The 23,198-nt window shown below is 38.1% G+C and overlaps 1 protein-coding gene across 1 annotated transcript in view; it reads right to left on the bottom strand.

Moving 5' to 3' along the window:
- The window catches only part of EPHA6 (EPH receptor A6), a 784,796-nt gene that overhangs the window by 173,064 nt on the left and 588,534 nt on the right, over positions 1–23,198 (bottom strand). Inside the window, 1 exon segment of the mRNA XM_058555640.1 lies at positions 7,952–8,137. Within this exon segment, the coding sequence (XP_058411623.1) occupies positions 7,952–8,137 (186 nt within the window).

Genomic DNA, 23,198 nt, shown 5'->3' with positions numbered 1-23,198 from the left:
ACACACAAAAAGATGATCAAAATCAATAGTCATTAGGGAAATGCAAATTAAAATGACAATAAGATACCAATACAGACTCACTAGAATGGCTAAACTTTTTAAAAATGACAATACCAAATATTGTTGATGATGGAGAGCAACTAAAACACTCATCTAATTACCAGTTGGAATGCAAAATGGTGCATCCAGGTTGGAAAACAGTTTGGCAGTTTCCTATAAAGTTAAACATGTATTTACCATATGATCCAGACATCCCACACCTAGGTAATTACCCAAGATAAATGTAAATATATGTCTACACAAAAGCCTATTTGTGAATGCTCACAGAATTTTTATTAATAATCACCCAAACCGGCAACAACCCAGATGTCCTTCAACTACTGAGCGCATAGCCCAACTGCGGTACTAAGGAATACCACTCACCAACGCCACCCCAAATACGCATCTCAAGTGATTCTGAAGAGAAAGAGGCCAGGCTCAAAAGGCTACATGTTGTCTCCTTTCCTTTACAGAACATTCTAAAATATAGCTCTTCCTTAAAGAGTATTCTGACTAATAAATACAGAAGGAAAGAGAGAAACGGAACATAGTAATAATTGTTGCAGGCAAGATCTACTAGGGATGATAAAATTAGAAGGGAGAAGTTTGAGGAGAAACAGGAGATTTGCATAGTCTAAATTACCTCCCCCCAAATATATATTAATTACAAAAGGGGAAAATTGCCTTTACAGTGGAGTAATCTAGAATACCTACCTTAACCAAGGGACCCATGTTCACATGCCCAGGAACAAGGCATGTGGGCACCATGTCCTCTATACAATGCATTGAGCAGAGTACATAACTGCCAAGGATGCACAGCCACACATCCAATCATGAGAAAGCAAGAGACACACCCAAACTGAGGGACATTCTAAAAAATAACTGACTATTACTCTTGCAAAGTGTTAGGTCATGAAAGACCAGGAAAGACCAAGGAATCGTCACTGATTGGAGGAGAATAAGGAGATGTGACAACTACATGCAATGCGGGGTCCTGGATGGGATCCTGGAACAGAAAAAGGACGTCAGTGGAGAAGCTGACGAAATCTGAATGAAGGTCTGTGGTTTAGTGAATAGTACTGCACTGATGTTTATCTCTTGGCTTTGATAATAGTCCTCTGGTTATGTAAAATACTAACATCAGGGAAACCGAGTGAAGTTTATAGGGGAACTGCATTATTTTCACAACTTGTTCTATAATTCTGAAATTATGTCAAAATGAAAATTTAAGGAAAGTCATAGTAACATATTCCAACAAAAAAATAAGCATTGAAATAATCATCATGGGATTAAACAAGGAGCTTGCTAGATTTCCATTCATTAATTTTACGGATAATTTTTTTATTAGAAATCACATACACAGGGAGCCCATAGTCATTTTCAGCGATTGACTTCTGGTCTTTTTCCAGTCCTGCATCAGACTTTCATCAGGAATCTGGTGAAAGTTCCTGAGTAAGGATTGATTGCCTCACCTTGAAGCCTGCCAGGATGGTTCTCATTCCCCTGAGTTTGTGGATGCAAATTTATGTCTATAATATAGGATTATCTATAGCCCTTCTCAAATTCAGAGCCTTCAAACTCCACCAGAACAAACCGCACCATGAATGATTTGGAAGGAATTTTTATTTTTGAAAAGGAGTAAGATTTCACCCTCCAGATGTCTCTATTCAATTCTCTTTAGAAGTATTAAAAGACGACATTATGTATGCATAAAATTGTATTCATATTCCCTTTTCTCTCCTGGTTCTTACAGTTTACAGTGTTATCTTCACAATGACCAACTTGTTACTAGACTTTTTAACCCGTTACTTCTTACGACAGTCTCCCCAGTAATTAGCAGGCGGGAGGGAGAGACCACGGGAAGGAGACAGTGAGTGAGAGGAAGATCCAATCAGGTGACTAGAACGACCTTGAGAAAACCCAGAGACTTAAACACTGAAGGGACAGAAGAGATTCCTCCTGAATACAGAAGCAGCGTCTTCTCTCTTGTAAAGCGGGACACACTCTGGCTGAGATCCTAATTAGCTCCAGTGCTGCTTGAGCAGAGCGACACAATGGGCCCCAGGCTACGTCATCTGGTTACTATTTGTTACTGTCACGCTCGGTTCATTTTCTATTTATCAATACATATACTTTATAATTCCAAATGGCAAATACTTTGCAGTAAATACCCCGAGAACCCATTGAGATTCCATAAATTGCACTAGAATAATTCATCACTATTTTCAGTAACAGCAAATAGTAAATTTTAAGGATGGTGGGAGAAGAGAGAAAATACAGAAAACCAGGACTTCTTCTCTTGTGCCGCCTCTCACCTTTCCTTCCCTTGGTTGCACATCTTCCCTCTGCCCTGCTCTCGCTCTCTCCCTCCTTTATCAACAGCGCTCTTCGGGCCGCAGCTTCAGTCCTGATCTCCAGGGCCTCTTGTGCCCTGTGTGATGTGCATAATGCTTCTAATTTTTCCTGACCGGTTTTCTTTCCCAGTTTCCTCAGGACTTACTTTAAACACTCACCAACACCCCAAGCCTCTACACATCACCTCAGCAAATGACCTTGCCTCTTACATCACTGAAAAAAGAGAGCCTGTAACTGCAGAGGCAGTGGGACCTTCTAAGTCCCAACATTCCTCTCATAACATCGTTATCTATGTACTCATTCAGGGTCAGCCTGATACATTTTCTTCCAGTTCCTCCGGATTTAGAAAAAAAGAGTCACATGGGAGAAATGAGAGTCAGTTTTGAGATGCTTTTGTCATTGACGCTCCCCTAACTTGCCAAATTCCGTCTGAGCACAGGGGTTTAGAACTGTTTCCTCTGCCTGGAATACTCTCCTACCAAACTCTGCACGGCTTTCTCCTTCCCTTCATTCAGGCTTTTTCTCTTTGCCGAAAATTATATTCATATGTTTATATTTCTTTCTGTTTCCTCCAGTAGGTAGAAGTTCTATTTTTTTCACTATGATACTACCAGTGACTAGAAGAGCGGGCACCCAATAAACATTCACTAAATGAATGAATGAATGAATGAATGAATAACTGTATACAAACTAGCACTCGCCACACCGCACTGGGAAATACTGGCCTACATGTGTGCTGCCCCCAGTGGACTGGCCAACACATGAGCTGCTCAAGGGCACTGAGCACTCCTTCTCTGGCTCCAGGTTTTAGTCAGCAATAGTGCCTGACTGCTGGTGGAGCTCAGTAACTGTTTCTCGGAAAACAAAACAAAACAAAACAAAACTCTTACCCTACTTAAGCTAGCAGAATAGCTGAATTCCAGAAAAAACAATCTAATTTATTTTATTAGGCTCAGTTTTGCAGAATATTTGACACCTACCATGTATAGTCCATGGACCCAAACCCTGATCGTGCCTGCAGGAAAATTTTACCTATCCCTCCCTGCTTTACAGACTGTAAGATAAATTTAGTGAGGGCATTTTTGTTTCTTCCCAAACCTATCTTCTTAGATCACTGATATGAACCTGAACTTATAATAAAGTTGGAGGTGGGTGATAAGTTATCACTGGCACACTTTTTCCTCACCACCATCTCATCACTCTCTTCTTTTGGCAAAAGAATAAAATACAAAAATATTGGGGTGAGATGTGACTTTACTGTTTTCTAGCCCAATCTGCACTTTTCAATCTTTTGTGCAATGGGAAAAATTGAGGCCTAAAGATATTGAGTGACTTGCCCAAGACCCTGTGGCTAGTGGCAAGATATGCAACCAGGTGGAGAGGCAGACGTCATACTGGCGGCAACAATGACAGTCGCCATCTTGGGGAATGCATGACTGGACAAGTAGAATGAAACTCTGGGAGCAGAAAGGGAGTTTTTGTGTGCTCACTGTACAACATATTTCACTGCCTGGAATCTACTCTCTGATTTAGATTCCACATGGACCCCTCAAAACTGTCTAGAAGGAACCCACAACATTCTAGAGTATTTAAGGAGGGTTTGAGGAGGCCCAGCACTTTTTCTTACAGCTTCTAGACTGTCCTACGGGGACTTTAGGAACGTGCGTGAGGAAATGAAGTCATGTTTGGGATTTGTTTGCTATCCTGATGGCTCTATTACTCCTTACTGGACTTACGATTCATTTGAGATATGGCCAGTGTATCTAAATTCAGTTCTTACCTACTGAGCTGGGAGATAGGCACTTCATTATTTCTCCTTTTGGTTCTCCCATCACCATGAATTCTAACTAGAGTGTGGTTATTGCACTGTATTTCCTCATTACTTAACCACAGTTCTCATCTTTTTATAGAAGGGTAGCACTTTCTTTTCTGGTTATGTAGTTAATGACACTGGTGGATACATTACCTGTTACAAATTGCTACTGTTCATGCTACTAATGGCTATGCATCTGTTCTCTAACTGATGGCTTCTGTCTGCTTCTTGGAGAAAAACTTTGTGCTAAGTATATGGTTGAGCCTGGTTAATCTCTTTTTATATCAGTTGTATCTTAACAGGTTAATGAAATTGTGATGCGTACCAAATAAACAGGCTCAACTTTTATCAGACACACTTTTTATATAATACAGCTTTTAATCATTTAACTTTCAAGTTTGAAATAAAAGTAGTTATATGCCCAAATATGAAAGAGCAAAAGTGTTCTCTCAGAGATAAAACCTATATAGTAAGATAAAAAAGGATGCATATTAAGAACTTATAAAAGGATCTGATGAAGATTTTGATCTATAATTTTTCATTACTTTCAATTGAGAGTCTGTGCATTTATTTCTCAGAACCCAGGATGCTCTGCTAACACAACCGGATAAACCCATATTGCATCTTCATCTTTGTCAGTATTATCTTTTATGCAATAGGGTAGTCCTTAGGGAGCATTAATTGCTAGCTATCTCTTAGCTACTTAAGGGCAATCTTGGAACAATTATCCTGTGTTTATGGGAACGAGGCATTCATTTATTTATTGCCTTTCTCCTAAAAATCCCATAGCACTTGAGCAAGAAGATAACAGTGTAAATATGTCCACTTATCTTTGCAGGAATTATTCCTTTCTGTGTCTCCAACACCCACCTCAGCAGCACCACAACACCCTTTTATGGGGCTCCCCTCCACATTAAAACTGTGATGGTTATTGCCACTCAAAAGCATACAGAATGTGTCCTTTCTCTTCTTTTCTTTCCCCCCCTCTCTCTTTCTTTCTTTTTCTTGAAATGGAAAAAAACCCTTGACTTAGGGATCATACAAATTTGGCTATGTAAAGGTCTCTGGTCTCATTTTTAGACAAGATTGTTAAAGATGTTAAGCAATCACTGTGTTTGTTGTTGAACGTTTATATGAAATAAAATGAGTATTTCAAACAGGCAGACAAGTGCCACAGACTATCTTATTAAACCTATTCACTTGATTTAGGATAAATAATTCCTGCTACTTTACAGAGCTATAAGTTTTTGCCATTTTCTTATACTTTAATTTATATACATATATACACACACATAAATTTATATATATTTGATATGTGGGTGATAATATGTGAATAAAACACATAAGAATACATGAAAAATTCACATAATGTGATTTATCAAAGGGATAAAATAAAGATCTGATCCTTTTTAAGTTTTGTATTTATTGTTGGACACTTATTTCCAGATATTTCATGCATAAATACACATAAGAGGACTTCAACATCATACTTAAATTGTTATTTTAAATGCTTTGCAAAGATCCATAATGCGACTTTAAAATGATCTTTTTCCTTCCAGAGAGATATAAAATAGAAGGAATAACTTGAAATGTTCATGCTAATTTAATGACAAGGAAGTCAGAAACTATAAAAGAAATAATTACCGTCCTATTTCTTCTCTCTCTTTTAGATTATAACCTTTACTGGGTATTGTGGCATAGCTGGATCTTTCCAAATTTTACATTTTAGAGGAATTTATTTCACTCTCCTAAATATTTTCCTTATTTTAAAAAGTAATATTATGTTATTTCATTCAGATTATTATTTATTTAATGTTATTTAACTCAGATAAAATAATTAAAGTATAAACTAAACTATGATGTATTCACTGTGAAATAGTGAAAGCAAGCAAACCAACCAGCCCTGGATTTTAGAGGCAGACAGACTCAGTTTGAACACAGCTACGCCATTACGACGGGTCAGAGGTCCTCACGCAGGTGAATTAACCTGTCTGAGTTTCAGTGGATAATGATACTGATAAGAGCTGCTGTGGAGTGAAATGGTAAACGCCTGTGTAAAGTGCCCGGCACACAACACCAATGATGGCTACCACTTAATGGGGCTTTTTCTGAGCCACACACTACGCTAAATGCTGTATACATTTACAAATGTAATCCTTACAGTATTCCTACTGAGTCAGAATTATTTTGGCCCCATTTTACAGATGTAGAAGTAATGGACAGAGATGTTAAATAATTTACCCAAAGCTGCAACAGTCTTAAGTGGCAAGAGCAGAATTCTAACTGGACTCCATCTGTTCATCTATTGCTGTGTAATAAACCATCCAAAACTTAGTGACTTAGAACAACCACCACTTTATATTATCTCTTATGACTTTATAAGTTGACTGGATGGAGATGGCTCATCACAAGGCTCGCATTGAGTGCTGACTGACTGCTGGGAGCTCAGACGGAGAAGTCGACTGGAGAGCCTCCGTTCTCCTGCTCTTTGCAGTACTGCGTGTGGCCTCGCCACAAGGATTGGCTTTGCTCAGCACTGGAGGCTGGGGACAGGAAGGAGTGTTGCAAGAGGACAAGCTCCAGTGTGAAAACACTTAAGGTGCTTCCACTCGCATCACACGTGCTAACGTCCCATTGGCCAAGGCTGTCATGTGGACAAGCCCAGAATCAGCGAGGGAGAGAATAACACAAGGGCATGAATGCTGGAAGCCCCATTAAGGCCACTAAGGCAACAGCGCTCATCAAAATCACCCTATTGTGTCTTCCAAACTATCACGACCATCAGTAGTCTTCCGCTCCTCTTGAGCAGTGTGTTGGCCAGTGCCTCGTGGGAAGGCCTTAGGAATTTCCAACATGTTTATCGTAAGCGTTTATACTTTCCTGCTTCCAAATATGACATAAAACTTAAATTCCATTTAAAACCATTTAAATGGAATTGAAGTTTTATGAAAGAAAAATGCCTCTCAAAGATTTACATGATTTTTATGAGTTTTTTAATGCCATTCTGTACTGGATTTTACATGTTATAATTCATTAGTGAAGAAATTAAGGAGAAATACAGTTAAGCTTTATGCCCTATCATTATTCAAAAAAAAGTGAATATATAGCAATCTACTTCTTAGAATATAGGATTAATTTTGGATTTTTAAGAAACTTCTTTTCAAAGGAATGGCTTTGATCCCAGTATTTCTATAAAAACAGGATTTTTATTTCAGAAATTGTAATTCTTTTCTTCATTTTATATAAATTAAAATAATTTAGTTCTAATGGCATTTATGCACATGGGTTCCACACAGAACTTTTTGTTTACAAGTTTTACTTCAGATAAAGCATTCTCTATTTGTATATGAAATTTACTTCCAAACGGAAGTATTTTACTTTAGTGACTCGAAATATTTAAACTATTTCTTCTATTAACATTGACATTTAGGCAGCTTTAGGAGTGAATAGCTTATGGAGATTAGAAAAGACTAGATAACCTTTTACTCTTGATTCATTACTTCAAGTTAAATTAGCAAATGATTTACAGGTAATAAATACCATTTCAAAGCTGTTTGGTGACCAATGCAAACTCTGATAATGTCATAGCCTAATATCAGCCTAGTATAGCCTCTGAGGGGTGATATCAGAAGATGACACTGAACGAAGCTATCACCTGAATGGCTGTTCTACTGCTATGAAGCTTTTTTTTAAGGAACTGAGATAGATATATAAAACAAGCAATGAAGAAAATCAGTGACTTACTTTTTGTGACAACACCTTCTAGGCGAATGATATTTGGATGGTCAAACTGACCCATGATACTAGCTTCTCTCAGAAAATCTCGTCTTTGCCGGTCCATGTGGCCACCTTTCAAAGTTTTGATGGCAACCGGGATCTCCCTTTTCCCTGGTGTCTTCAAACGCCCACTGCAGACTTCTCCAAATTCTCCTTAAAATATGAACAAAAGCAGTTATTTGTTTAAACAGAATACTTACATTCCAGAAGAATCGAATTGTCACACAGTACCATCCTCTTGTTTTTTAACATAGTGACCCTCAAGTGTGTCATCTCCACATGGAGATTTCTTTCTTAAAAATTAAATTTGTAATGACAATACGCTCGATCAGCATCATGTATAATGAATAACGGGATGCATTTTCATACGTTGCACCACAGGAACTACCATTGACAGATATCGCCGATCTGCTGAGAAATTATGACCAGTAGAATGGGTGATGCTAATGGCACTCTACAGAAAAGCAATCACTGCCCGTTTCCTGTTCCTGTTCTCAATACTGACATATGGGCCAAAAGCCTGTTCCATTCAGGGAATCCATCAGGCATGTGTAGCTGATTCAATCCCGAAGGCCACAAGCCTGGGCTTCACTGCCATTAGAAATCCCTACTCGGGAGCCGGCCCCGTGGCTTAGCGGTTAAGTGTGCGAGCTCCACTACTGGCGGCCCGGGTTCGGATCCCGGGCGCGCTCCGACACACCGCCTCTCCGGCCATGCTGAGGCCGCGTCCCACATACAGCAACTAGAAGGATGTGCAGCTATGACATACAACTATCTACTGGGGCTTTGGGGGGAAAAAAAAAAGGAGGAGGTTTGGCAATAGATGTTAGCTCAGAGCCGGTCTTCCTCAGCAAAAAGAGGAGGATTAGCATGGATGTTAGCTCAGGGCTGATCTTCCTCACAAAAAAAAAAAAAAAAAAGAAATCGATACTCGGGTCAAGTGGTATATGAACATACTGAAAAGACCATGCTGAACTCAACTATAGTAAGTATACAGGCTAAATTACAAGTCACATGGTTGGAATACAAATACAGTAAGACAATCTATTGTTCAGCAATGGCTCCGCTGGGCAGATTAAATAATAGCCAAATATTTATCATGAATTTACTACAAATATGTCCCATGCAAGAGGGCTGTGAGTTTCAAAGCAGTATAAGACTTGGTTCTCCAGAGCTTATTGTCTAGTAGGAGAATTCAGACATAAATGAAACACTTAAGAATGTAAGCACCAATCCCTGCAAATGTTGTGTTAGTTAAACAAGAATAGTGGGAGTTAGAAGACTTTCTGGAGGAGGTAGAACTTTTCCGGGACCTTGAAAGAAGGGTAGCATTTGGATATTCCAAAACAGCAGGGACATTTCAGACAGCAGTGCACAGAAAGAGTGAGAGAAGTGAAGACAAAGATTCAAAGGTCAGAAACAGTGATGAGAATGAGGTGGACATGGTACAGTGAGGAGACAGGCTGACTGGGGAGGTGGTTGTGGAGAGAGGCCGGAGGCTTCTCAGTGCAATGCCACAAATTTAGTACTGCTGGAAATTCCAGACAATTTTTCTAGGGCCAATTACCTGCATTTACTTAAGAGCGTGATGCTTAATTCCTAATTTATTCATCTCTAAAGTGAAGATAATAATAATTCAATAACATTCCTTCCCCATAAGGATACTGGGAAGATCAAAAGTGATAATATATGTGAAAGTGCTTATAAACTGGAAAGTGCTACTCATGTGCTTTAGGTTATATAGACATTTGAAAGGGTGAAAGGAATAAAAATTCAAATATCTTTAGTTGGCTTATTGGCTGGCAGGTCTGGCCAATAGTTGGATGCAATGTAAGTTTAAGTACAGAGGAGCAAATTAAATTTTTGCAGTACTATAGATTTCAATTATCCATATTTTCTTCGCACCAATTCATTACAGATAACTAAATGTTGACTATACATTAATATTAACTACATTTTGGTGTAGGTCCCCCAATTTTTTTTTAAGTAAACAAAACCAAAATGAAACTAGAAAGAAAACAAGTCAAAACTTGCTTCCTAAATTATGCATAAACATGTTCACTAGAAATAGAAGGCAATCTAACAAGAGTTTGTTATATGTGTGCTACACAAGCAAACCAAAACACTAACTAGAACGTATTCCCTAAATTCAGTGCATATGATTTTGGGGTTTTACAAATCTTGCATAAATTTGACATCAAAGCATTAATAATCTTTTTTACTTAATGATGCTCTCAATCTGCTGGGGGTTAAATGCTCTTATGGTCACAGCAAAAAGAAGCCATAGTTTTTCAGCTTTGTTTGTAATAATGTTTTTGATTTTTTAAAGATTTTCTCTTAGACAAAAAACAAATGGCAATTGATAGAAATTTTCAACATTTTTCTACTGAGGTTCTGAACCTTGAGAGAAAAGGTATGTGTTGTGTTAAAATTAATGTCTGATACATCCAGGCCTATTAAGATACTTGAAATTCATTCTCAGATCACTCTAGTTTGTTGCAATGAATATCCGGGACAAAACAAATATTTATTTTTTTCTTCTTTTTTCTTTTGTTTTGCCTTAATAAATCTGCCAGTACATATAAAGAACCAGCTATATTTTAAAACTCCTCACCTGCCATGAGGCCATAATGCAAGTGATTTTTTGTTAACATTTCATAGTAATTCAAATAAACTTCTGAATATAGGGAAGTGAATAGAGAGCTCTGTTGGTACTTTATCAAGATAGGCGTGGTGGTACTTTTCTTTGGTTTTCTATTGTCTGAAATTCATGTAACTTATTAACACCAGGCAGGTGTTTTCTTCATGTCAAGTTCTGCATGATCAAGCTGTTATCACACTTATTTCAGTAACACTAAATACAGTTGACTCAATTAAAGATCTGAGACTCCTAGTGCATTCTTCAGGTAAAGTCCAAAATTTCTGGCACATAGTATATTAAAACCCTTATCCACGGTATGCCTGGATGTGTCAGACATATCAGGCAGAGAGGGAAAAATACTTTAAATTACATGTGTACTTTCAGATATTGCCCAAGACTGGTCCCTTATACGACCGCCCTTGTATCAAGAGTGAAGGCCCTGCTTATAACCGTAAGTCAGAGAAATCTTTCCTCAGTAAGATCTGTGAATCCTTATATATACTGGTTAGTCCTTCACTAACTCAATGACCCAAAGACTATGGTGGTAATTACTTTTTTTCTTTTCTGATACACTGTCACCATGATGATTACAAAGGTGACACTTAGTGCTTATCATTAGCCAGGTCTGAAAACTAAATGTATATTTCCATCTCGACAACAAACTTTCAAGGTGGGAACCATTATACCCCTTCACAGATGTGCAAACTGCAACACACGCGCTAAGTAACTTGTCCACAGGGACATAACTAGAACGTGGTAGAGCTGTAATTGGACCTAGAAAGTCTGGCTCTAGCGTCCATGCTTATAACCACTGTTCTCTGCTGTCTGCGGTGTTTGTCATAGTGAATATTTTCGTGTGTTAGTATGCTAAATTTCCAATTGGTAACAACGGTGTCTTCAAACCAACTAGTGTTTAAATACAGCAACTGGATATGCACAGCTGGATGGAATGATAAAACCATATACTAGGACCCCTTCACTATAAAATGGAAATGGAGACCTAGCTCAAATATGCTGCATATTAGATGGTCTGGAAGAAAATCACTTCAAGAGAGCAAAGAAAATTATATCTAGGATAATTGATCTTCTGCCACCGAGAGACCATTTATCGGCCAACAATTCCACCTATCTCCCTGGATGGTGGTAAAACCTTTCTGGACAAGTAATTGTGTTGTATAACATATAGGGTCATGTCAAAATAACAGTTAGTATTGGATTTTCCACACGAAGCCTACATAATGGAACTAAACCTGTGAGAGGATGGTGAGGATGAGGGACAATCGTCTTGGAGGACTACCGTATCATGATCCCCTGCAGGCTTTCCAGAATTTGATTCCCCATGTTTCGAGATTCTGGTTCTCCCCTCCCCCAACCCCCTGAGAGTCACTGAAGCAAAGAGCCACACTCCTGATGGTTTTCTAAACACATCTCTCAGGTGTAATGCGGTGTTTCTTTCTTCACACTTGCTGTTTCCCTCTGACAGGAACACCCTCCACAAGTTGTCCCTCTTCCTCCCTTGTCTCCACCCTCCTCAGTCCTTCTGTATGTGGATGGTTTCTTAGTAGCAGTAAAGGCCAAGATTTGAGGTCTCTCCTTCAGAAAAGTTTCTCTGATCAACCCATCTAACCTAGTCTCCCACTACCATCAGGTCCTTCCAAATGAGAAGGAAAAAAAGAGCTGGTCTTGCTCTCAGAGCTGTGTTATGTGATTCTCCCATCAGACATTATACCAACCTGACAAGGTCACTCTGAGACCATGATAAAATGAGACGGAGCAAGGCCACTGCATAATTTTGCCCGAGCACAGACAAAAGCAAAGTCATAGTGCAAAAATACTAAACATCCCCTCCTCTCTTGGCTAAAAGGAGTGACTGCTACTTCTGTACCAATTATAACCCTATTCTTGTTCTAATCGCCACTCCCTGTAGATAAGATTCATTAAGATACTGTGGCGTAAGTCCTAAAATTAGGACCCAATATTATGTGCTGCTTTGATAACCAGGGGAAACAGAGAGGGCCTCAAATAGCCTTACCATGGTTCTCCTCCCCTCTACTCCCACAGAGAAGGTCCTCCAGCTAAACAACCCTCCTTATCAAGTGGATCAGATACAGCTACTCTTTGTCCCCAAGGAGCAGGTTTCACTTTCTTGCCAGCCTGTGGAATGATTGAAACAAGCCAGTCACATCACATCTTCCTGAGGGAACCAGGGGGACCTCACCCTCTTGATACTACAAAGCCTGTCTCCCACAGCCCCTGGAGGTTCACTCGGTTCCCAGGTGACACCCCCGTGTGGCCCATGTAGCGTGTGAGGTCCTCCTCCCCCAGGCTGTGAGTATGTGTAATTAGTGAATATCTGTCAATATCATTGGTCCACTATAGGACATTCAGTCATGACACAACCCTACTGTGGGAATCCCTACCTCACCAACAGGGGGAGCACAGGGCAATTAAAACAGATCATCACAGAGTCGCTCCTGCTTTCTCACAGCATCTAATCTGGAGCAAACTCCTGCTTCCTTAGACCCTCTCCCAAATCACACAACCAGAGCCCCAAGCTCACAATTGGTTCTTTCTAACACCCTCTTACTGACACATGTTATAGTCCCCATGCTGTGTGTTTTTCCTTGCTGAAATGAGCAATAAACCCAACTTTTTTAACTATAGTGTGCTCCTGGGGTCTTTGGCTTGAGAATATTAACATATTTACTGTGTAGCATTTTCGACTATTTGAAATTATCTTTCAAATTCATTTTTCACTAGCTTAGTCATTTATTAACTATTGCTCCATTTCAACTCCTCCCCTGACCCTGTCCTGTCAACTCTAACCTAAGTCACAGAGGCTTGAGCCTTGACTATCTCTATCTGCTGTTGTATCTGCAGTGCCTAGTACATAAGACAATTCTTTAATATTTGGTGCATGAATGAAACAAATGAATGAGGAGAAAAAGCAACTCTAGACCCAAAGTTAGGATATCTTAGAGTAGAGCCAGAAGACAGGGAAGTTTCTAATATGCTAATTTTTTTTTATTTGCATAGTCTCTTCTGCTTTCCTTTCGTTGTGCACAGTTAAGAGATGCCTCAGTGTCTTTGGTAGTCAGCTTATTTTTTTTAACTTAACTATACACAGTCCACTTTCCTTTCAGAGTGTAAAGACAACAGAAGAATATTTTTAAGTGTCATATGAAGAAGGAGTTAAAAAAGAAGAGGCATACAGGAAAAACATGTAACAGACTTTTAATTCAGTTCTAGAGGGACATATTAGTCTCTTAAGGTCTTAAGGTAAATTTCATTATCATTAATGTTATCAAGAGGGTCACCTACCCAGTGGTATTTACTGTCTGTCATTCAAGGATGAAATATCAGAATCCTTATGACTAATTCCGTCTGGTTACTTCCCAATACATAGCACGCCTTCTACATATGAAAGAGAACAATATTTTTTAGAAAATTTATAATCTCACACCTGGTGAGATGGTGTCTGAATGCTCCTGATTCAACATTAGAGAAAGATTCAACACGATGCGAGATTCCTCCTCGCGTTTAACAAGGCTTGTCAAAAGGAGTCGTCGACCAAAACGGGGCGAGGACAGGTTCTCAGAAGTCAGGGCTTCTGTTTCTGGCTCCACCACTAATTTGTTTTGTGGCATTAGAGGAAGTCACAGAACTTTTTCCTGCCTTACCATCAATTGTGGGTGGGGTTGAGTACCTACCATCTATCTACTTCTTAAGAGACAGAGATTAATGTGTAAATATTTGCAGAGTTTTTTGAGTCTTTGTAACAACTGAGTCTTTTAAAATTATACTGATAACAATAGAGGATACGTTAAATATGGTGCTCTAATTATGCTTCATTGCTAAGTTCTTAAGGTCTAGGCCAGGAAGCAGGATTTCTTTAAGACCTGAAATGAGGTTTTTAACTTCCTTATCAAAAACTAGGTAAGGATTTCTTTAGTGAGTGAGTTAAGTAAATTTTCCATTTTTTCCCACATGACCTTCCAGCCTCTTTGTCTTTTGGGGCAAGTTTTTATTATTTTCTGCTAAAACATGCTACTAATACAACATTGTCTTCAAGGAGAGTAACATCTTCTCTACCTCTGGTATCCTAACGTCCAGTATATTAACTGCCGAATACTCTAATTCAAGTCATTTTGACTTTTCAAACTCACTGATACCTCTACCCCTCAAACACTGCTTTAATCCAGTGTACCAGCCTCAACCAGATGGCCTCTCATACCCCCTGCTTTCTTGCCTCAAGTATATTGAAAGAGCTCCTCTTTAGACTAAAAAATATTTACATTTCAAAACTGCTTGATGCTCTATCAAAATTGATTCTCCATTCTGCCATCAGAAGAGTCATGTTAGAAATAAAATCTAATTAAAAAATCTCTGTGACTCAGAGAAAGTTACTCCATGTCTTCCAGTCTCAGTTTCCTTATCTCTAAAACATGCCTCTCTGTTTTGCAGAAGTGAAGGTACCCAGCCCTGCCTCCGGCAGCTCCCAGGACTGTCGCCACACTCTTCCACTCGCCCTCTGGCCACCTCCTTTCCACAAATGAAACCTGGGACCAATTCAACCGTCTGTCTGTCTCTCCTCCCACAATCAGGCTGCTGAGCACTCTGCATTGGTCAGTAGTGCTACTAGAAATTATGGCTCTTTTCTCAGCTATATTCCCTTTTCAATATACATTCTATCTCTGGGTAATGTCTTCCACCACCACCAACTACTGCCTTTAGGCTGTTCAGTTCCAAATTTACACTTGTAGCTCAGACTTCTCTCTTGAACTCCAGACTTGTATAACCCCCTGGAGGTCTCCTAAGGGCCATCTTATTATCTCTTCTATATTAGTCAGCTTGGGCTTCTATAAGAAAATACCATAGACTGGGTGGCGTAAACAACAGAGATCTATTTTCTCACAGTTCTGAAGGCTGGGAAGTCCAAGATCAAGGCGCCGGTTGACCCGGTTCCTGGTGAGAGCTCCTTCCTGGCTTGCAGACAGCCACCTTCTCACTGTGTCCTCACATGGCTTTTCCTTGGTGAGACCACGGAGAGAGAAAGAGATCTCTCTCTCTTCCTTTTCTTATAAAGCCACCAATTCTATCGGATTAGACCCCACCCCTATGACCTCATTTAACCTTAATTAAAACCTAGAAGCCCTGTTTCCAAATACAGTCACATTGAGGGTTAGGGCTTCAATATATGAATTTTGGTGAGGGAGGGACACAATTCAGTCCACAGCATCTCTTAAAACCCACTTTTCCATCTTCATCCTTTAATTCATTTTGTAGCTGTGTTTGGTTTAATATTGGCTCTCTAAAGATGTCCACGTTCTAATCCCCTGAATCTGTGAATATGTTACCTTATGTAGCAAAAGGGACTTTACAGACATATTCAGTTAATGATCTTGAGATGCGACTACCCTGGATGATCCAGGTGGGCCTAATGTAATCTAAGGGGTTCTTATAAAAGGGAGGCAGGAGGGACAATCAGAGAAGGAGATGGAATGATGGAAATAGAGGTAAGAGAGTCGGAAAGAGACTTGAGGATGCTATGCTGCTGGCTCTGAAGATGGAGAAGGGGACACAAGCCAAGGATTGCAGGTGATCTTTAGAAGCTGGAAAAGCCAAGGAAAGAGATTATTCCCTGAAGTGCCCAGCATGAATCAGTACTGTCAACACTCAGACTTCAACACACCTGACTTCCAGAACTGTAAAATAATTAGTGTTTTTTTAAGCCACTGATTTGTGATTAATACACAGATGCTCTTAGCACAGGCTTGGCATGGAGTGAGTTCTCAAATATTAGTTTCCATTTTAGGCTGGATAATATCCCCCTTTTAAGCATATTTTCTCCCTGCTCTCCAGTGTGCCTGTTTACATTCTTCTATTAACAGCACTTCATTTATCAGTTCTAAGTTTCTGTTCATTGTCTCTCTCACTGTGCTGTGAAAATCTGTCTTCCTTGTCATCCCAGTGTCTATCATAGCGACCACCAGGGGTGACTAACGAGCAGTGACTGCGTGCCTGGACAGATATCCTCAGGACAGACACCTCCATCAGGATGTAAGTGTCTACGTGAACGTTTTGAGGCGTTATTTGAGGCGGCAACCATGAGAGAATATCATTGGCCCGTGAATCCCTGCACCGGGACACCCAAGACATTGTGGAATTCAGTCAGGCGGTACAGATGATCAGTATTCGCAGTGGAGGGCTGTGTGCAGACGAGCAGGACCAAGGGGAGCTAGTGGCCAGTCAGCTGCAGTGGTCAAATGTTTTCAAAAATGGGAACAAAAGCATCTTCCCAAAAATACATAGATGATTATTTTGATTTCAAAAGCCAATGAGTATCCTGAATTACTATTAAAAATGATATTATAAGACTTTGCATAGCTTTAACATACTAAAGGTTTATAAATAAAACTATATTATTAGATCATTTTATCTAAAACTAAAGAAAATATGTGCAGATAAGCACTAACACCTCTGTAAATTAAACCATGATTCAGAATTGGAGACATTTTAATGAGATTTTATTTGTTCTCAAGGGGTAATAACAGGCAGATGTTCTAATAAAATAATAAACATTAAAAAATTTGTTTTCATGTTAGAGCACTATTTTCACTAATATAAACCTTATTATTTTAGGTAAAATCTTATTTAGTCAGTTTTGTCTTTCATAAGACATTCATCATATTTTATCTTTTTAAAAAGTTTATGTTCCATTATTTTATTTATTTAAAAAATATTGTTTTTCACCGAGTCCTATATTGCAATATATACCTTTTATTAGCTGTACCTCTAGGAAGAAAATACTTGCGCCAATTAAACTTTGAATGTTATCAATTGTGAGAAGCAAACTAAATTCAGTAATATTGAAATGAGAAAATTTACTAGAGCAAAACTTGAAAGAAGAGAAGAAATCACCCATAGGCCGAATAACTGGAACCAATCTCATTTTGGTGTATATACTTCTAATCTATTTCCTGAGTATAAAGTTTATATTTTCTTTTCATAAAGCTGTAATCATCCCATGTGGTATTTTTCTGTATGTACTTAAGACCCCTTCATATTCACTTAGGTTACAGCATATGCAGTTTCCTTGCTATTACATATAACATAACTGATTTTAACAAACCCCATTTTAAAGAGCTTTGAAATCAGTACCAATTTTTTCTATTATTTTTTATAATCCAGCTGTTACCATCAAATGTCCTATGAGTTATTATTATAAGCATTATAGAGCAACATTTTTGCGATGCAAAATTTGTTATAATTTCACTCCGTTACATTAACTGAACAATAAGCACTTACAATATTCTTCTTGAAACAAAGCCAAAAGAAGGGATGAAACAATTTGGGTTCAGTGAGACTTCCAGCCTAAGAAAAACACCCAGCGCCTACTTCATTAATCCAAAATACAAGTCAAACAAGCTTTTTTCCAGCTCACACTTTTCTCTGGGGAGTAAAATTTTAATATTCTGTGGAAGAGTTCGTGTAAAATTGGATTTATCTGTTTTTTGGGATTTATGCGTTTGGTAAAACTTGCCAAAAATCCTCAAAGTTTGGATCTGAAATTTCCTTTGTGGGAAAAAAAATTGTTAAATACTGATGCAGTTTATGTAATGGATATAGGAGAATTGAGGTTCCTACTCCTCCTGAGTTTTTGTAAAACGCAATTTTCTACATACTTGTCTCTTTTATCCAGTTTTTACATTTATTGTCATAGTTTATATTTTCCTATTGATTTTTAAATATTTGTTTTATGAGTTATATATTTTCCTTTTTCATCTGTAATATTGTTTACTTATACTTTATATTTTTATTAACCTATTTTTTCAGGGTTTTATAATTTTATTAATATTTCTAAGGAAATAATTTTTGATTTTATTGTTATTTTGTTTTCTATTTTACTGTTTTTGATATTTTCTTTACTATTTCCCTCCTTCTACTTTCTTTGCGATTATCCTATTTCTCTTTTTCTAAATTAAGTTGGATGCTTAGCTAATTAAATTTTAGGAATTCTTCATTTCTAAAATAAGGGCTTTAAGGCCACACCGTCACCTCTAAAGCACTGCATTAGTTGTGCCCATGAGTTTTAAGATGTATTTTTTTCATTATTATTTAGTTATAGGGATTTTCTAATTTATATTAAAATAATCCAGAGTTATTTAAATAAGTTATTGAATTACATTAAAAATAATCAGTAAGTTACTTTATTTTTTTTCATGTTTTGTTTATTGCAGTAACATTGGTTTATAACATTGTATAAATTTCAGGTGTACATCATTATACTTCTATTTCTGCATAGACTACATCACGCTCACCACCCAAATACTAATTACAACCCATCACCACACACACGTGCCGAATCATCCCCTTCGCCCTCCTCCCTCCCCCCTTCCCCTCCGGTAACCACCAATCCAATCTCTGTCTCCATGTGTTTGTTTATTGTTGTTATTATCTACTACTTAATGAAGGAAATCATATGGTATTTGACCTTCTCCCTCTGACTAATCAGTAAGTTACTTTAAAATATGTTTTAAACTTTCTAATTTTTATTTATTTATTTATTTGTTTTTTTATTGTGAAATTTTTGTTGTACATTTTTGTTATCAGTCACCATATAAGTGCATCCCTCCACGCCTTGTGCCCGCCCCCCACTCCCCTAGTCCCTGGTAACCACCAAACAGTTCTATCTGTCTGTGTGTTGGTTTATCTTCCATATATGAGTGAAATCATTCACTGTTTGTCTTTCTCTTTCTGGCTTATTTCACTTAACATAATACCCTCCAGGTCCATCCATGTTGTTGCAAATGGGACGATTTTGTCTTTTTTTATGGCTGAGTAGTATTCCATGGTATATATATACCACATCTTCTTTATCCATTCATCAGTCGAGGGACACTTGGGTTGCTTCCATGTCTTGGCTATAGTGAATAATGCTGCAATGAACACAGGGGTGCATAAGCCTCTTTGGATTATTGATTTCAGGTTCATTGGGTAGATACCCAGTAGTGGGATAGCTGGATCATAAGGTATTTCTATTTTTAATTTTTTGAGGAATCTCCATACTGTTTTCCATAGAGGCTGCACCAGTTTGCATTCCCACCAGCAGTGGATTAGGGTTCCCATTTCTGCACAGCCTCTCCAGTATTTTTGCTTTTTGTCTTGGTGATTATAGCCATTCTAACGGGTATAAGGTGATATCTTGCATTTCCCTGATGATTAGTGATGTTGAGCATCTTTTCATGTGCCTATTGGCCATCTGTATATCTTCTTTGGAGAAGTGTCTGTTCATTTCCTCTGCCCATTTTTTGTTTGGGTTGTTTGTTTTTTTGTTATTCAGTTGTGTGAGTTCTTTATGTATTAATGAGATTAATCCCTTGTCAGATATACGGTTTGCAAATATGTTTTCCCAGCTGGTGGGTTCCCTATTCATTTTGATCCTGGTTTCATTTGCCTTGTAGAAGCTCTTTAATCTCATGAAGTCCCACTTGTTTATTTTTTATTTTGTTTCCCTTGTCTGAGTAGACATGGAATTCAAGAAGATCCCGTATGGGATCTTCATCAACTGATGGCGAGTAGTGTACTACCTATATTTTCCTCCAGGAGTTTTATAATTTCAGGTCTCACCTTCAGGTCTTTGATCCATTTTCAGTTAATTTTTGTGTATGGTGAAAGAAGGTGGTCTACTTTCATTCTTTTGCAAGTGGCTGTCCAGTTTTCCCAGCACCATTTATTGAAGAGACTTTCCTTTTTTCACTGTATGTCCTTAGCTCCTTTGTCAAAGATTAGCTGACCATAGATACGAGGTTTTATTTATGGACTTTCAATTCTGTTCCATTGATCTGTGTGTCTGTTTTTGTATCAGTACCATGCTGTTTTAATTACTATCACTTTGTAGTATGTTTTGAAGTCAGGGATTGTGATGCCTCCAGGTTTGTTCTTCTTTTTCAGGATTGCTATAGCTATACAGGGTCTTTTGTTGCCCCATGTGAATGTTAGTATTCTTTGTTCTATTTCTGTGAAGAATGTCCTTGGGATTCTAGTTGGGATTGCATTGAATCCGTAGATTGCTTTATGTAGTATGGACATTTTAACTATGTTTATTCTTCTAATCCAAGTGCATGGAATATTTTTCCATTTCTTTATGTCATCATTTATTTCACTCAATAATGTCTTATAGTTGTCATTGTATAAGTCTTTTGCTTCCTTGGTTAAATTTACTCCTAGATATTTTATTCTTTTTGTGGCAATTGTAAATGGGATTGTCTTCTTGAGTTCTCTTTCTATTAGTTCGTTGTTGGTATATAGAAATGCAACTGATTTCTGTAAGTTGATTTTGTTCCCTGCCACTTGGCTGTAATTGTTGATTATTTCTAATAGTTTTCCAATGGATTCTTTAGGGTTTTCTATATATAAGATCATGTCATCTGCAAACGGTGAGAGTTTCGCTTCTTTGTTGCCTATTTGGATTCCTTTTATTCCTTTTTCTTGCTTAATTGCTCTGGCCAGAACCTCCAGTACTGTGTTGAATAAGAGTGGTGAGAGTGGGCACCCTTGTCTTGTCTCTGTTTTCAGAGGGATGGCTTTCAGTTTTATTGATGCCTCAGACGTCCCCTGTGTTGTGTGAATAGCTTCTGCTGGATTATGAATGTCCTTTTTGTTGTGTCTTAGAGAGGGAGAGTTGGGGAAGCTCACTCCACCATGATGCTGACGTCACTCCTCTAAACTTTCTAATTTTTTAAGTTACCTTTATATTTATTTATTTCTAACTTAATTGTAGTTTGGTTATAAATGTATTCTGTACAAATATGATTTTTTGCAAATTGCTTTACGGCCTAGTATGTGGTCAATTTTCATAAATACTTTGTGTACTTGAAGAGAATGTGATTCTGCAAATTTGGATTTATTATTCTCTCTATATTCATCAGATAGAATTTGTTAACTGTATTGCTCACATCCTCTAGACTCTCTGATTTTTTTCTCCTTGACCTAGGAAGTAAAGGAAGTGTATCAAAAATTCCTGGGTCTCACCCGGTATCATAGTGGTTAAGTTTGTGCACTCTGCTTCGGTGGCCCAGGGTTTGCAGGTTCGGATCCTGGGCGAGGACCAATGCACTGCTTGTCAAGCCATGCTGTGGCAGGCGTCACATATAAAGTAGGGGAAGATGGGCACGAATGTTAGCCCAGGGCTATTCTTCCTCAGCAAAAAGAGGAGGACGGGCAACGGACATTAGCTCAGGCTTAACTTCCTCACACACACACACACAAAAATTCCTACCATACTGGCAGATTTATTAATTTCTGATTGTACTACTACTGTTAATTTTTGCTTTCCATTTTTGGAATATGTCTTTATACACCTCATTCTTGAGAGACGTAAGAAGCTAAAGTCCAGAACTGTTATCCCTAATACTGGATGTTGCCTTAGAAATTATGAAACTATTGCTTACAAAGTGTTAGAATTTGAGCTTGAGCATGGCCATTTCAAAACTAGGAAAAACTGCTATTTCTTAATATACTTTTACTCATTGCTTCCTATTGTGTGAAGTTAATAAAAATAATAGCCAAGGAGGTACTAGGTACCATTTTAAATGCTTTACATAAATTAATTAATTTAAAAATACATTACTGAACTAACAAATTATGAAAATTTACAAGATACTAGGTCCTTCCAGCTTGTTTAAATGAGCCATGGATACTAACAGAATTAATTAATTTGGGACGTCCAGAAGACATCCATATACTTTGAATCTGAACGGGAGGCAAAGGCACTCTTCTCCATGGTGTCCACTGACACTCTCACTGCTGGATGGATGACTGCTCTCTCCAGTATGATAATCTTGTTGTCTTTGAGGAGAGGAATAGGATGTGGAATGTAGACTTTGAAAATTCTTATCAATCTAGGAACATGTTTCTTAAGCAGATCCTTAGATTTGTAATGAGTTAAAAATCTATACTTTTGGTGTGGTACCTGCAACCCCAAATTTAAGCCTATATTATTTTCAGTGCCCCCAAATTAGTCATGGCGAGCAGCAGCCCCTCAAGATTAGATGGCACCATTTATCACATCTGAAAGGGAATATAACGGGTTCAGCTCCACTCCTTGAGCTCTGCAAGAGGATCTGCTAAAACCACATGAATAACATCTAGTCCTATTTATTAGATTAAAAGCTCAAGAAATGGCCGACAGCTGGATGTTATCATAAGTTTCAAGTCTGTTCTAAGTTTGGCCCTGTATTTTTAAACCAAAAGAGGTAAAGAAAAAAGCATAAAATTTAAAAGACTCAATAGGCCGATGGAAATAAAGAGAAATGCATTTGTAATAATGTGAATATATATCATATGACTCTTTGAAATTGAGATTAATAAACAATAGAATTTTCAGAAACTTTTAAAAAGCATTTTGTGTAGGCATATAAAACTACAGCAGAGCAGAGAAAGATGTGAAACACTTGTTGTTTCTTTCTCTTTTGTAAATAATGGAAGGCCAGATAATTGCTTTCGATTTCCCTGTACAGAAAATCTTGAATCAGGGAAAATATGAGCGTGTTCATGTTCATGTTAGTGGAA

Source organism: Diceros bicornis, chromosome 15, assembly GCF_020826845.1.
Source record: "Diceros bicornis minor isolate mBicDic1 chromosome 15, mDicBic1.mat.cur, whole genome shotgun sequence".
NCBI classification, from domain to species: domain Eukaryota; kingdom Metazoa; phylum Chordata; class Mammalia; order Perissodactyla; family Rhinocerotidae; genus Diceros; species Diceros bicornis.
This window is presented reverse-complemented; position numbering and strand designations above follow the sequence as displayed.